General features: G+C 40.5%; 1 protein-coding gene and 2 long non-coding RNA genes across 5 annotated transcripts in view; all 3 read left to right on the top strand.

Moving 5' to 3' along the window:
* Positions 1-10,930, top strand: part of itgb5 (integrin, beta 5) — a 38,155-nt gene extending 27,225 nt beyond the window's left edge. For both annotated transcript variants that reach the window (XM_008327958.3, XM_008327957.3), the window contains exons 13-17: positions 3,866-4,088; positions 5,318-5,418; positions 7,907-8,026; positions 8,128-8,294; positions 9,048-10,930. In XM_008327958.3, coding sequence (XP_008326180.1) covers positions 3,866-4,088; positions 5,318-5,418; positions 7,907-8,026; positions 8,128-8,294; positions 9,048-9,143 — 707 coding nt within the window. In that variant the 3' untranslated portion in view covers positions 9,144-10,930. The remainder of the gene's footprint in view (positions 1-3,865; positions 4,089-5,317; positions 5,419-7,906; positions 8,027-8,127; positions 8,295-9,047) is intronic.
* Positions 10,931-11,884: 954 nt separating this feature from the next.
* LOC112488319 (uncharacterized) lies at positions 11,885-13,239 on the top strand. The gene is made up of 3 exons (XR_003052250.1): positions 11,885-12,628; positions 12,757-12,833; positions 12,997-13,239. It is a non-coding gene; the product is annotated as an uncharacterized LOC112488319 (long non-coding RNA).
* A 245-nt stretch (positions 13,240-13,484) lies between these two features.
* Positions 13,485-16,032, top strand: part of LOC107989785 (uncharacterized) — a 5,245-nt gene continuing 2,697 nt past the window's right edge. For both annotated transcript variants that reach the window (XR_001761294.2, XR_001761293.2), the window contains exons 1-2: positions 13,485-13,852; positions 15,255-15,343. This is a non-coding gene — a long non-coding RNA (uncharacterized LOC107989785). The remainder of the gene's footprint in view (positions 13,853-15,254; positions 15,344-16,032) is intronic.

Genomic DNA, 16,032 nt, shown 5'->3' with positions numbered 1-16,032 from the left:
CTAAAATATTGTTAATGCAGTTTCTTATATTGGAGTTTTTTTCCCCAGTGGTAAAGTGTCGTATCCAGCTCTTTGCTTTATCTTATCTTAATCTTTTTTATCTTTATTGTCAGTAATGGAAGCTCCAGACCATATTTACTCTGCAGTAAAAAACAAAAAACATGTTTTAAATTGTACTAAGAGTTCTGGACTGTGCTCAGGAGAGGAAATATAGAGTATGAGAAAACAGCTATTGGTGCTGAGTACTTTATCAGCCATCATTCCTGCATTTATTGGCAAAAAGAAAACTATTAATTAATGACACATCACTGTGGGAAGAAGCATCCGGATCAATAAGATCTCTTTCAAAGAACTTCATCCTCTTTTATTTCTTCCTGTATATTTGGCACTGGCAAAACATCTGAAAGGCAAACTTTATGGAAAACAAAACAAAAAACAAACAAAAAAAAAACGCTCCTGAAGTTTGAAGGAACTGAACGTGTTCCATGAAGCCTCCTCTGCCACAGCTGTGTTTATAATGAGCAGCGTTTACTTGTCTCGCTGTTCGGTGGCGACTCCAACAGGCCTGACAGAAGATGGACAAGAGAAATGGAACCACCACCACCACCCTCGGCCAGGAATACCGGGACTCCAAACATCTGCTTTAAATCAGGGACACGGTCCTGGGGGGGGGGGGGGGTTCATCCCTGTAGCAGGGAAAACCAGACAGGAGGGCGATGAAGAGGCAGATGTTGGCGGTAATTCGATACAGTGGAGCGAAATCCAAGTCATTACCCGTAAACCGTTTGTCTGTGGACGAGCGTGGACCGTCTCAGGGCAACAATGACCTTTCGTGTCAGTGCTGCTGCACCTGCACGTCCATTGTCCTCCTTAAACCTCTGTCTTTGTTGTGTTGTAATGAGCACTGAAGTGTATGGGCCCGTCTTTTCACCCTGACATATGAAGACCTGTTTGAACCTGTGGGAAAGTTCAGATTCTAGAGCAGATGTGTCAAACTCAAGGCCCGGGGGCCAGACGTGGCCCGCCAAGTCATTTTGTACGGTCCGCAGGAGCTTAAAATTTTTTTTTTGTTTTTTTTATTACACAGATTATTTCTTGGGCCTCAAGGTCAAAAAGATTTTGACCCCAAGATTTAACCCCATTTTAAGTTTATTAGACAAAACCCCCCGGTACAGTGAGCTGTCAAAAACATGTCAGTGGCGTGGGCTAAGAGCTGCTAAAGGTCTCATCTGTCAACATACTCAGTTTTAATTTTAACAAGTCTGAGGACGGACGTGAAGTAAAACCTTTCATTAGAATTCTCTTCGTCCTTGTGTGGACCTACTGGGCGGAGCCGATTTTCTCAGGAAGGACTTCACATGCGATTAGCCAGAACGTGGTTTAAGAGAATGTGTCAGCTTTTTTGGAGGATGTCAGAAGAACCTCGTGTGTCGGCAGCTTGATTTCCCTCCTTCAAACTTGAAAAGAATTAGACCATGTCTGGCCGACTGATTGCCAGAGCAGCCGCGGTGTCGTTTAAGGTCACGCACACCCAGGGGAGGTTACCATGACTCAGCCATGTGTCCGTCACTCATCGTGGCAGCCACACAGTGAAGTTTGGGAGTGGTGCCGCCCGACTTTTCACCAGGATGAGGGGTAAAAATAGGCATCAACATCAATTTTCTTTTTTTTTTTTCTTTTAAAAATACACAAAGTTCTGCAACAAACGCAGTTAGGTTTTCAGGAGGTGACATTAATAATAAAGAGAATTTCCTCGTCTCTCATTGGTCGGTGCAGACAGGATGTTGCACAACACTCTAATAATGAGACGTACTCACTAAATTCCTCGTGTCTTTTCTTCTAAGGTTGAGTCTTAATCTGATTGTCTAATTCTGTCAACGGTCGTCAGTTGTTGTAGTCAACAGAAGGAGAAGCTCCTCCTCGAGGAGACTAGATAGTTTGGCTTTTTTTTTCTTTGACCCAGTTTTCCCCCTCCGTTGGTTCCTGGTTTTAGTTTGGGCCAGAAGCTAAAAAAAAAATGACTCAAACTGGAAAAACTTAAGTCTGTAATTTGTTTTTGAAATGTTTTGGTAATTTCTTTGAGTCATGTTTTCTAGGTCAGGGAAAACACAAGAAGAACAACAGAGTCTGGAACTTCAGGGGATTTGCCTCGTCGATTTACGTCGTCCTCAACCTGAGACATTTTCACAATATGTCACTTGACCCCCAAATATTAATTTATTATGAAAGTCTTGTTCAATAGTTCCTCCAGTTTTGAAACTTTTTTCACTTCATTATGGCAAATTATGGCTAACTTCCTTTACTTTGTGCTATCCATAAATTAGCCACAACATTGTTTAAGCTACAGGGTCTAAGCACGTAAAAAAGTAGCGTCCTATAGTCTGGATATTACGGTAATTCCAGTTTCTGCAAATATTGTTGTTCAAATTTTAAAATGGAAAAAGACTAATTAAAATTTGTCTTTAGAATCAAACAACAAATAAAACTTTGTTGCAATGTTTTATGGGCCGGATTAGAAACCCCATGGTCCTGGTCTGGCCTGCGGGCCACAGTTTGCCCAACGCTGCTTCTGAGTCATGATTTTGGCCATGTGCAAACAAGCTTTAACCCTGAAAATCTTTGTCAGTATTATTAATATTTTATTGTTTTAGTGGCTGTCATTGCTTTTACTTTGCAACTGTAGCTAACAGCAACATCCAAACAGGACGAAGACATCGTTTTAAAACATGAATTCCACGTGGGCCGTGTTGCTCATCTCACAGCTGCTGCGAAGCCGTCGGAATGCTGTTTAGAAAATTTGAACCTCAGAATTATCATATCACAAGTGTCTCTGACTCTGTGCTGTTTCATCGACATCACGGTGCAGATGTTATTCTGCTCATCTCTGCAGCCGCAGATCAGGAATCCCTGGCTTTGACCCTCTCCTGTGTCATTCTCATCCAACTCGTATCCATCTGTGACAGCGGTTCAAACCTGTCTGTCAGGCTAATGGCAGCTGTTTTCCTCCTTCTATCATCAGCTCCGGGACAAATTAGAGTTTGAACAAAGTCCAGAGAGACCCATTCCAGCCCTCAGAAAACAGGCTTCCTGTTGGATGCCAGAGCAGAGATGGAGTTAATAGGAGAGGTCATAAAACACGACTCTCTATCTAACCCTCTATCACTTTTACACTCCCACACAACCCCTGCCTGTTTTTATCGCTGCTGCAGAAGGACAGCCATTGGTTTCAGAATGAAAAAAAAAAAAAAAATCAAGCATGGAAAAACTGGTAGCATTGATATTTCATTCATGTACAGTACTCCTTCACATAAAGTATTTTCAGGACTAAAAGTTGCTTTTTTTTTTCATCATTTAGCTAGGTTTGCGATTTATACTTAGGTGCAACTTTAACTTTATATTTCTAACTTTATATTAAAATATATGATTTCACTTGTTCTTTATTTTCACACTGACAGCCACTAGAGGGCACTCTTGGGCTTGTGTACCGGGATCTGCTACTGCTGTACGACTGAAAATTTCCATGTTTGTTATTTTCACACTGACAGCCACTAGAGGTCACTCTAGCTGGCTGCTGCGACTTATACTCCGGAGTGACTTATGTACTTTTTTTTTTTCTTCGTCATGATGCATTTTTTGGCTAGTGCAACTTATACTCTGGATGGACTTATAGTCCAGAAAATATGGTAATATTTCTGGAGGTCGTTTTCAAGTTTTACATGCCTGTCCTGACGTTGTTACGTCGTGTTGCTACAAGGTTCACACATCTGTCAGACTTCCAGCCTGAAGATTTAAACTCCAGGCAACCAGACTTTCTGTCCCGACATTATGCAGATGACACTCAGTTTTAACCTTTCTTCTTCTCCAGGTCATGGAGAATGTCACTGCGGTGAATGTAAATGTCACGCCGGTTTCATCGGGGACAACTGTAACTGCTCCATTGATACGTCTACCTGCGTGGCTGATGATGGACAGATGTGCAGCGGGCGCGGAAACTGTGTGTGCGGCCGCTGTCAGTGCACGGAGCCTGGAGCCTTTGGAGACACCTGTGAGAAGTGCCCCACTTGCCCCGACGCCTGTGGTACGAAAAGGTACGGTCTTAGCAGACTGATGACTTGCAGTGAATTTTCCAACCCAACCAAACCTTTTTATAGGCTCATCCTTGCTTTAATGGCTTCGTCAAACCAGTGGTTCTTAATTATTTTCTGTCATGCCCCCCCCTTGTGGACAGACATGTTTTCACTTCCCCCCTCCATCCCTCTCCACACCCCCGCAAATTGAAATACTATTGAGAACCTGATGACATGTGTATATATATCTGTACAAAGCACTGTATGAGTTGCTGCCACCTAGTGGCTGGAGGCTTGTTAACACAGTTTGAGATATACAGTGTCAAACCATTCCTGACCCTCAGTGCAGCACGTTCCGTTCTCAGAGGTTAGAGGTCATCCATCCATCAGTCGTCCTGTAAAGACAGCGGTCGTCCACGTGTGTACTCTACTTTAAGCTGTTGTTTAAGGTGCTTTTACTGGTCGTATGGTTCTTTGAGCTACACGGCTACGTAAGAGTAGAGGTCACACGTAGGTCAGGTTTGTCTCAAGTCTGGTCCGAAAGTAAAGAGGAGGAAGTTGAGTTTCCTGGAGTGCTTTTTAGTTGTTGTGATTAATTTTTGTTTAGAGAGAATGGAAACTAAAACATATGGCTACAAGTATGACATTTAACAGTCAATAGAGAGGTATACTAAAGAATTTAAATCTTGTAATGGTTTACATTTAGTCATTGGAGGAAAAATCAGGTCCGTGGGACAAATCTGGGCCCTGGTGGAATTATTTTTGGCCCGCGAGATATAGCCACTATATACTGGCACTATATACATTTTTGGTTGTTCTTTTGTTGGCCTCTGAAAAAAGGTACAAATACCACTGATGTGTGGTTTATTTGAATTTGAATTTCACTTGTGTTTATAATATTAAGCTTTGGTTTTTCCAGATTTAATCTTTATGTTTTTCCATATGAAAAAAAATCAACATATACACATATCTGGAGAGAAGGGAAAACGTGAACAATTCCAGGCAATTTCTCACTAAATATTAAGTTTGACCCGTGACTGTGAAATTGAGTTTGACATCCCTGCTCTTAGATTTGTCAATCACTGTAAGCCAGCTGAAGAACATTATCAGGGTAGGTTTTATCATCTATCATCAAGTGTTCGGACCTCTTGCAAATCTGTTTTCGAATCTGACAAATCTGCATTTCAATGAATATGTTTTTTAAAAACAACTAATGTATGTCCTTTTTTTGTGTTTCATCCGAACCTCAGGGAGTGCATCGAGTGTAGACTATTCGACTTGGGACGACTCGCAGACAATCAGACCTGCCAGCGTCTGTGCAAGGATGAAATCATCACTGTGGAGACGTTAGGTGAGTGTGTAAACACACACACATGCACGGAGCAGATGGCCGACAGACCGAGAGCCTTTAACATCTGTTGCATCTGCAGCTATTTCCTTTTTTTTTTTCACATCACAAACCTCCCACACTGTCACTTTCCATCAGAGCTCTGAACACTGTTGCTGCCAGACTGCACTAACTCGCCCGATGACGTCAGCTGGTCTTCAACAAGTGACATTTCATCTGAAGCAAATCAGGCACACGTTCAGACTGTGGCGAAAGCCTCCTTAAAAACTGATTTATGATTTATTTTATTTAGAGCAGCAGATGTAATGAACGAACAGAAAGCTTTTGACCAAAACAAAAAGGACGTTTGACCAGATTTATAAACGACGTTAATTAGAATCATTAGGATCAAAGTAGGTGCATGAAGTGCGTGCTGTGATGTTTGTTTTGATAATTGTTTGTCAGTTTGGGAGCAGGACTTGGTCCAAAACACTGACGTTCACGCACAAAAATAGCAACTTAGCACAGAGCAGTTAGCCACTGTAAATAGTTCTTGTAGCGGCTAACTGTTTTTTCACTCAAACTCCAATAACATTTATTCAAATTTGTTGGGTTTTTAGCTATTGTTTTTATTTTTCTTAGCATTTTTTTAGCCACAGCTAATTGTAGCCTATTTAACTTGGTAGCTAAATATTTGATTGCGCTTTAGGTGCGATTTTTGCCATATAAAACCTATTTTTTCTTAGCTTATATTTATTTATATATTTGCTAAGTAAGTTAAGTGCGACGTGAGTAGATTGAGGCTAGTTTGGTCGCGGGTTAATGCTAACTATAAACAATCCTAAAAAGTCTTAAAAAGTCATAGCTGCTAAGTTTTCCCTGGGTGTCATTAATCTATTTCTAGTTATAGTTTTTGTCTTTTTTTGGAACAATGCTAAGTTGTCTTTTGCTAACTTTTAGCTTCTAATGACATGGTTTTGTTTTGATTATGTTTGCCGCATTTCTCACAGTTTTTCCTTAACTTTTGTTAATATTTTTTGTTCAACTTTAAAATATTTCTCACCTCAAAGCTGTTGCGATATGATGAAACCTAAAGTTTCCGTCTCCCCTTGAGCCTAAATATATTTCAAATTTATTCCGACAACGCGTTAGTTTTCTGCCTCTCGATCCTGTGCGACGCGTCGCAGTGTTGATGTCCTCGCATCGTTTGGAGTTCACGTCCTCAAATTCCTCCGTGGTTAGTCCTGCAGTCACGCCATGTGATTTCTGCGTCCTGACGTCGCCACTGTGTTATTATGTGACAGATGTCACTCTGACCATCGCTGCCTCACGCTGCAGGAAACGGCAACAACGCTGGGTCAGACCCTGTCATTTGGTTCAAAGAGTTCACTGCCTTGTTGCTAATTTTCATTCTTTTCTGGATACATTTTTACCTATATATTTAGCCTAGCTACCTTACCTTACAGTAATATTGAATTGAATAATTTAGCAATTCATCTATTTCTGTGCGAACCCCAACTTACACCTAATTAAGGGTTGTTTTTCACACTGGTTTTGCAAATCTTCCATTTTATATGTTTTTACAGACAGTCATTATGACAATTAAAATAATGCTATTAAATATTTAAGGGCTCTTCTTTCAGCCTGAATACCTCATTTCTGACCCTGCTGTTTAACACTAAATGCTAACATCTTTCCCACAGCATGCTGGGAAAACTGTTAAAGTATGTTAAAGAATTCTGTTTACCATTCGGGTGTGACCCGTGACCTTCTGTAGCACCGTGATGCACAGAGGGTACGGAGGAGAACGTCACCGGTTCTGTGTTTTCGGTGTCGGGAGGCGGCGGCAAGAGTCGCTTCCATGTCGGCTCAGCGCGCTCTTGGATCGCTTCCCAGTTGTTTCATAGCATTCCAGCTCCTTCTGACTGCCCTAATAGACTCCACATGTACATTCCAGATAGTTTGTGCATGAAATAGAGCAGGGGGAGGAGGGGGAGGAGGAGGCCTATGACCTCACCTTCCCTCCGAGTTATAGCTAAAACAGGGGCACTAAAACATCAGTAACTTTTTGCAGGGCAAAGAAATCCAAAGTATGTGATATACTGTGTGAACTGTGGCTTTAAGGTGATGAATGTTACAGGCCATGGTCTCTGTGAGCAGGGTGGGCAGGGTTTGATCATCTACCTGTGAGATTATTCGAAATGATTATAGAATGTAACATTAAACTATATATATATGTGTATATATGTATATATATGTGTACATATGTATGTATATATGTCTCTATATATGTATATATATGTAAATGTATATATGTATCTATATATGTATATATAGGTAGGTATCATTTTAAATAATTGCTATTTTAGTATTGACCGAAATGATGACGATTATGATTGTTTTTCCTCCATAATCTGTTAGCGCTACTGCTTATTGTTTACTTTCCTTTCAGTGTATTTCCAGTTGTATCTCAAACTGCAGTTCATCATCCTACTGTCTATTCCTTCCTCAGAGACCAACGACCCCAGTGCTGTGTTGTGTGTGTACAAGGCAGACAACGACTGCGTCATGAAGTTTACCTACTCTGAACATTTCAGTGGACGTTCAATTCTCACTGCTCTGAAGGAACCAGGTTAGTTCTTTCACCTCAGGGGTTGAAAAGATGCTACCTCAGTCTCTACCTGTGCTGTTGTAGACAGACTCGATGTTCAAAGTTATTTCTCTCTGCGTCAGATTGCGGAGGTGGACCTGACGCCCTCACCGTGCTGCCGGTTGTGGTCGGCAGCATCCTGCTAGTGGGCCTGGTCCTGCTGGCTGTTTGGAAGCTGGTTATCACCATACACGACCGCAGGGAGTTCGCACAATTCCAGAGTGCACGATCAAGAGCACGATACGAGATGGTAAGGCTGATCTCCGTCTCGACTCTTCTCTTATCACCTTCTTAAACTTCACTCAACCCTTAAAATTTTGATGCAGGCCAAAAATGATGGGGTGAAAAAAAACATATTTGTACAGGAACAGACAAAAAACACTGTTAAAATGTGTCATATATCAAAATACAGGACCAAAAAAACAAACTAATCAACTCTCTCTGAGACTTGAAGGTTTTGGAATCAAGAATCGAGAAGCTTTAAATGTCACATGAAGTAGGACTAAAAATAGAAAATGGCAGCACAAATATAAATTTAAATCAATAACTAAGTACCTCATTCGTCCCACGATGGGGAAACTTACAGTGTGAGTCTTTGCAAACGACACAGACCGCCCCAGGAGGCGCCATTAGGAATATGTGGTTCCTCTGGGAATCAAACCCAGGACTTTCTGCTCTTAAGGCAGATGTGCTGACCGCTACTGTATAGAACCATTAGCAAACATTAATGATAACAATAGAAAAATCTATAATCCCAATTCAGTCCTTCCTCCATACAGGAGCGCAGGTCCTAGCTGAACGGTCCGTTATCTAGGTAGCGTTCTTGATCATTTTTCTGGCTGACCTATATGGCTGACCTCTGAGGCTTATTTCCAGGACAGATAAACATGTTTGTGGTTTAATGTCACATTAAGATGACAGTCCTTATAGAGAAGAATGACAGGTCATGTATAAGTTTCCAGCAGGAACAGCAGCGCTAAGATGACGTCTTGTTGTCCCTCAGGCGTCCAACCCTCTGTACAAACAGCCCGTCACCACACACTCTGTGGAGACCGATTTCGACATGTTTGGAAAGTCCTACAACGGAGGGGTCCACTGATCCCTCGGCTCGGGGCTCGGCAGGACCGGTCCCCCCCCCCACCAACACAAAAATCCCTGGAGGAAGAAGGAGAGTGAGTGACTGAGCACGCTCATCCCTCGGAACTGTGCACGACACGGGCAGGCACGGACGTGATGTGAACTCCGGCGAGTCAGAGAGCAGAGGGGGGCGAGAGGAGGAGGAGAAGGATGAGGATGAAGGAAAAAGGGAAGGGAGGAGAAGTTTGTGGCCTTTTTTTCATCTTTCCAGAGAAGGGTTAAGCCCATAGTAAAGAAAAGGTTTGACTTTCTTCTTTCTTTTCCTCCGCTGCTCATAATGTTGCAGAAGCCTAGCATGAACGACTGTAGAAAGAAAGTGAGCGGCCACGTGAGAAAGAAAAAAGAAAAACACTGTTTGTACAGAGCAGAGCAGACTTTGACTTATATTTGTATATTTTTTATAGAAAAAAAATCAACTGCTCTACCGGGTGGATTTTACAGGATTGTGAAAGAAAAGCACATACATCTCTGGTCTTGTGGTACTACTAACCTTTACTCAGCAATAGATGGCATGAATACAGTTTGCACAGCAGTAAAAAAAAAAAAAAAAAAGGATTTAAATGTATGATGATTTTTTTTTTTTGTAACGTGTCGGTGTATATGTTTGCTTCAGTTGCACTCCTTAATCAGACTGGGTACCAGCTCCATCACCAGATCCCAGATCTTAAAGGATCTTGAACGTAATTTCCATGTTGGGGTTGAGTTTAATTTTTGTTTTGTTTTGTTTTGCATTTACAAGAAAAATAACTTCACGTCACGGCAACAGATAGTCGCCATAGTAATATATAAAACACAATATTTCTGCCATATAACCTTTTCTTTCAGCAAGGGAATGTTTTACAGCCAGCTCCCCTGCTGGCAAAGTGTGGTACTACATCCAGAACTGCCTTTATGAACAAGTTTCAAAACAAAACCTGTCTGTTGTTAACAAGTTAACCAAATGAAATCAGAGCCTAGAAATCAACGCTTGTGTTATCCAGAAGGGGGCACTCTTATCTGACTAAACCTTGCCCATCAGTAACAAAAACAGCTGCTACTGTGTTAATAAGTAAACAAAACAAACCTCCAAATACAACACCACAGTGTCTAGATAGTACGATTTCTTGTTTGACCCTATTTTTTTTCTGACGTAGAACGGCTAGTTTTAAGGCAAAATAGAGAACTATTTTGTTTTATGATAATTATGCTATTTCACAACCAGGGGCGCTGCCAGGAATTCTGGGCCCCACGAAAGGATATGACAGTGGGCCCCTGTGTATATGTCGTTGTAATACTCTAATATTTTTTGGGGCCCCTGTCAGTCAGGGGGGCTTGGAATCATCGTACCCCCTCACCGCTGTTTGCCACGTATCCTTCCTTAGCGTCAAAGGTCACGACCTGCTTCCTTTAGTGAAATCAAAGTTCTTCTTCTTAGACGTTCTTTCTTTCAGAAGTTTGGCCTTACAAAGCATTTATTTTTGGAGTTTTGAAGGGACAGCCTCAGCCCTCGCATTGGAGTGGAATGCTTTTAGCACACGTTAGCGACTAACTAACAATCCCGCAGCACGAGATGAGGTGGTGCGTTTGTAAGGCAGTTAGTGATTAGGGTGTCGTGATAAAAGAAATGCTTGGTCAAATGGAATCAAATAAAGTCTGTACTAATGCCGGCACACTTTTGTGATGGTCCACCAGAGGGCGCTGCAACACAAACATGACCGTATATGTAATACAACACACAGCAAAGAGCAATAAATCTGTTAATGTCATAAATAAGTGGGTGTGTTGTGTTGACCACGGTTGTCTCATACATATTTTAGCTAATTTAATTATCTTTTTCAGAATTAAGTTTTTATTGTTGCTCCTTTAGGAAAAAATAAGATTTAAGTTGTGGATAATTGTATCTTTTTTTGGGGTGGGGGTTAAAATATGTAACATTATTCCTTTGTGTGCACAGCATGCAGCACCACACCCCTCCTGCAGTGGGTGCTATCAATGCAGTTTAAATGAAATCGTGAATTAGATGGATTTGTTGGTACAATAATATTTAACAAATGTATTTCATAATTTCTGACCGTGATTTTTTTTTTCTGTGAGATGATTTTAACAGCAGTCCTGACCTTAGGTATTTCAACTATTCATCTTTTACTACCGCTACTCCTCACAGCTTTACCGTTCCACTTGCCTCATGCTCATTTTACACACATGTATTCTGTCCTACTCCTGTTGACCTTTATTCATCCCGGCTCTAAATTTAACCTCCACCTCCCCAGGTTTTTCCTCCACCTGCTCCCTACTTTCACCTCAGATGACAGTGTCATCTGCAAACATCATGATCCATGGAGCCTCCTGCCTGGCCTCATCTGTTGATCTGTTCATCGGTATAGCAAACAGGGTTTCCCATGTTTCCCATCAGTCACTCTGACAGCACACCTACAGTATAACTACAGTCTCTGTGTCATGTCATCCTACTGAACTTTCACATACTTTTCTGCCACTCCTGACTTTAGAGCAGGCATGGGCAAACTCGCGGGCTTTGGCTCGCGGGCCATAATGGGTCGTAAAATTTGACAGGGGCACCGGGGTCAGGAGCAGACAGATGGAGTGTTAAGATGATTGACATGTAAAAGTCATACATAAAGGCTGAAATGCTTTGAGTGTTTTCTACGCCATCTATTGGGGAAATGCTGGCATTGCAGTTAAAAACCAAACATGTAATGACAATATAAATTAATATAATTTGGACAAATTTGACGGGCTGGATTAAAAAGCCAAATGGGCCACATCTGGCCCCCGGGCCATAGTTTGTCTGCTTAAGACCAATATCTACTAGTAGCTGGTAAGAAATAACTGGGCATCATGTTTGTTTAAAGCTGTGGTGATTTTAATTCAAAATGTATATTTTTAAACTACGTGTATAAATATAACTCAGAGTTCAATACAAAGCAGATGTGTCCCCCCTCTGATGGTCTGTCCACAGAGTCTTAGTTCTAGTTTCAGTCTCTCCTGCATTGGCTTAACTCTTTGAGACTTAGAGACTGCTATTTATATCCTCCACTGCTATAATTTTAAACCCTCCCAAACATAATAATCAGGACGTTGCGGAATAAGCCTTAAATTACACACCCAACACAACAGCCCTATGGTGACGGTGGTGAAACGGTGGCTCAGTTTGTTTCCACGGCGTGTCTTCACATTTACACGGATAGTTCATCTGCACATGGCAAAAAGTACAACTTTAGATGACATTATTTTTGCAATTTTATTCAGGGTGGACTGACTTCCTGTAGACTGACTTCCTGTAAAACACAGCTGTGATTTGGATCGTTTGGCTTTCAGTGGATGTACTCCTCATTTCCTTCCTTTTTTTTTTTTTTTATCTTACTTTCCCTCTCCCTCACCCCTTGCTGTATAGGTGAGAGTTGACACACTCAGCATGGCACATGTAAAGTATGAGGTCACTGGGATCAGGTACAGCCACAACAGCCAGACATCTACTTAAAGTTGTTTAAATCACAACTCAGCCAGACATCTACTTAAAGTTGTTTAGATCACAACTGGAGTATTTGTTGTAGTTTTTTTATTTTTTTGTCTTTTAGACGTATTGCTGACTGTCGTGGCACCAGAGAATGATGGGAAAATGCAGAGGAGGACAGTTGACAAAACAAAGTGGGAGGTAAGACTCACATTTTCTCTTCTGTTTTCTCTGTTTTAAAATCTTTTTTTGGAAAGTAAGCTTTTGGAAAGTAAGCAACAGAAGCAGAATTAGAAATGATTACATAAAAATAAATATATTCCAAATAATAATTAAAAGAATATTTTAAATCTGATGTTTACAGATAAGTCGCAGAATTTCCTGAAAATTTCCCTCACCGCTCATTCTCCAGCTCCAATTCAAATCACCCGCGTCACAAAGACACTTTGACCTCGTGCACAACAGCACTGTCAGGACCTTTGACCTCTGCTGACGACTGCTTCTGAACGTTAATCTGATCTGAGTGTGAGCTGTAGATCTAATCCTTTTTGTTTCTTTTTTGCGCATTTTAGACATTGTGTACTTTACATGCTGCACAAATGATGACCCTACACATTTTTTACACATTTTATTGGATTTATAAAGATATCTATCATTTAGTTCATTTTGTTTTACCGCAACAAAACTTAAACTTAAATATCCTTGTATTTAAACTGTAAAATAATTGCTTCTATTTAAAAAAAACATTATTTTCATTCTTAAAAACAATGTCATACATTTGGATTGAACAGAGCCCTCTGGCTCCTCTTCTTGTACGCTGCGACCATCTAGTGACGCAGTATCGTAATTACATTTGAGAACCTTTTTTATCAAATCGGTTTCGAAAGACGATTGTTTTTTACTCATATTTGCTCAATTTAGTTTGAAGTCTATCTATGAAAAATACTTTAACTGAGTTAAGTGCTAAAAAATAAATCAAAACCTTTTTTTTTAATCTTTTCACTGCAGCCCGGTACCAAATAATCTACTACCCGGTATTGGGCCCTTTAAATTTTCCCACGTGATACTATTCAGCCAATCAGGTGTAGGCATTCCAGGTGGAAAACGTTGCAAATGCCCGAAAAGCATGTCCCTGACTCCTTTCAAGGCCAGTTTTAAATATTGTTCAGTTGTTTTGAAAGTGTATAAAATAATTTACCGGTAAATCTTGTAAAAATCTGGTAAGTTCTCTTTCTTTATTTTCTTTCTCTAACGCCAACCCTTTATTTGAATACAAAATGTTTTGACACGGTATTGTATGCGATATTTACGTTTAACTTCCTTGTTTTACGACAAAAGATATTTCCCAAATGTATTTAATTGTACATTCAGTTGAACGTTACGGTGTTGATGTGAATACTAAACTACACAAGAGTATGACGAAAGTTATTTGCAATATTTACAATATGACTTTGAGACAATTTCTCCCACGGGACTTCTGTAACATGTTGTTGTTGTTGTATGATAATTAGAATGGCTGTAGATAAATACATTTATTTCTTATTAAAATGTACTTTTAGGATAGTTTTCATTAGATGTACGATGGAGTATAGATTACCAACGTGAGTATACTATGTGACCACTAGGCGGCAGCAGTGCAATTTAAAAAGTGATTTTCAATCACATTCATTATTTAACAAACGATTCAACTATTAATGATAAAAAAGGGCATTTAAGACTTTTTTAACAAAGAAAAAAATTAACAAATAATAAATTAGGTCTAATGATGTTTTAATACAATTTTAGAATTAAAGGCCAAAAAAAAAAAAAAAGCAGAGAGTCAAAGAGGCTATTATTCCTTTGTCCATGTCTCTCTCCGTCCATCCATCCATGCTCTCTGTCTTTTCTCTAGTCCATCCCAGTCTATGAGTTTTCCTCTAACACTCTCACTGTGACATAGAGTGTGAACAGTAAAACTAGCTCGCCTTCCAAACACGTTTGAAGTGTATGAGTGCGCTGTCACGTCATTTTAGAGCAGTAATTACACCCACCCCGACCCTCCACCGCCACCCTGACACTTTAGGACACTCTCCAGAACTTCCTGGTTCTGCTGAGGAATTCCTAAAATATTCCAGTAAACCAGGGCACACACAGAAGCAATTATTCAGCATGTGTACCACAGAAGAAGTTAAAGCTGTTATTCACAGATGACCAACAGCATTTTCAGCTAAAATGTTCAAGCTAACAGTCAGTATATATACTATTCAGAATGCGTGTTGACAGCTGGACTGCAATGTCAACACTTTCAAAATAAAAGACTTTATTGGTTACATTTTAATTCGAAAAAAAGTCCATGTCAACCTAGTCCGGACTCGGGTACTAGATCACAACCTTGTAGTGTCAACATTTCCTGGAGTGTCACATCTATTATGTGACTCAATATGACCACATTCACTTCAAGTACCAGTAAATGCTAAATCTCCATCTTCTACAATAGTGGGAGCCAGAGATAATCCAAGCAGTGATTACACCCTGGACAGTTCTCCAGTCCATGGGCCCCGTATTGAGACAACCAATCACACTCAAACACCTTTGTGAGGTCACCTTACCTGAACAATTAACCTAATCCTATATGTTTTTTAGATTGTGGAAGGATGTCGGAGAAAAGGGAGGAAACACCCCCACACGCAGGAAGGACAGCAGCAACAGATTCCCCTCTTCACTTAACCAATGTAAAGTCATTTAATGAAGCTTGATTTCTTCCACTTCCAATCCAAGCCCTCCAACCCTTTAAACCTTTTTTTGGAATGTAGACTAAACCATTGTTTCCCAAAGACTGGGTCACGACCCTCAAATGGGTCGCAAGAGATTTTCATCCAGAAGAAAAGATTGGGAAACACTGGACTAGACGCCAAATGTGTCCAAATTCAAATTTGGTTTGCTCTGCGCCCCCCACTTTGGGAACCAATATCTTGAGCTAAAACACACATTTTCAGCTTCCAATTGAAGTTAAGGGTTTTTTTTTCTCTCTAAATGCTTCTTATGCTGCACAAAAGTCCAAGAAAAGCTATGATTGATGCTTGTGAGGACACAGTAGCCGAAAGTAAAATTAATCTGACACTGTCTTTTGTTGAGCAAATGAAATTTTCCTTTGGCTACAGGATGCTTTGACCTCAGCAAAATCAGCATTGAAAAACACTCTTGTGGTCGCTATTCCCACTCATGAAGTCATGTCTTCATGAGTGGGAATAATTTATAAGGCGTTCGTTGCTTTCTAATTATGATACCGACTCAGTCTGAGCTGGCCCTGTTGTGGTTAAGCATGCTGACACACACACACTAATGGAAAGGATGATCACTCCTTTGTAGGAGTAGTTGTACTGTGTGTAACACAATGACTGTGTCTGAGACGGACTTTCCC

Source organism: Cynoglossus semilaevis, chromosome 16 (genome assembly GCF_000523025.1).
Source record: "Cynoglossus semilaevis isolate Cse_v1.0 chromosome 16, Cse_v1.0, whole genome shotgun sequence".
In the NCBI taxonomy this organism is placed as follows: domain Eukaryota; kingdom Metazoa; phylum Chordata; class Actinopteri; order Pleuronectiformes; family Cynoglossidae; genus Cynoglossus; species Cynoglossus semilaevis.
The sequence above is the reverse complement of the archived record's forward strand: the minus strand, read 5'-3'. Positions and strand labels throughout refer to the sequence as shown.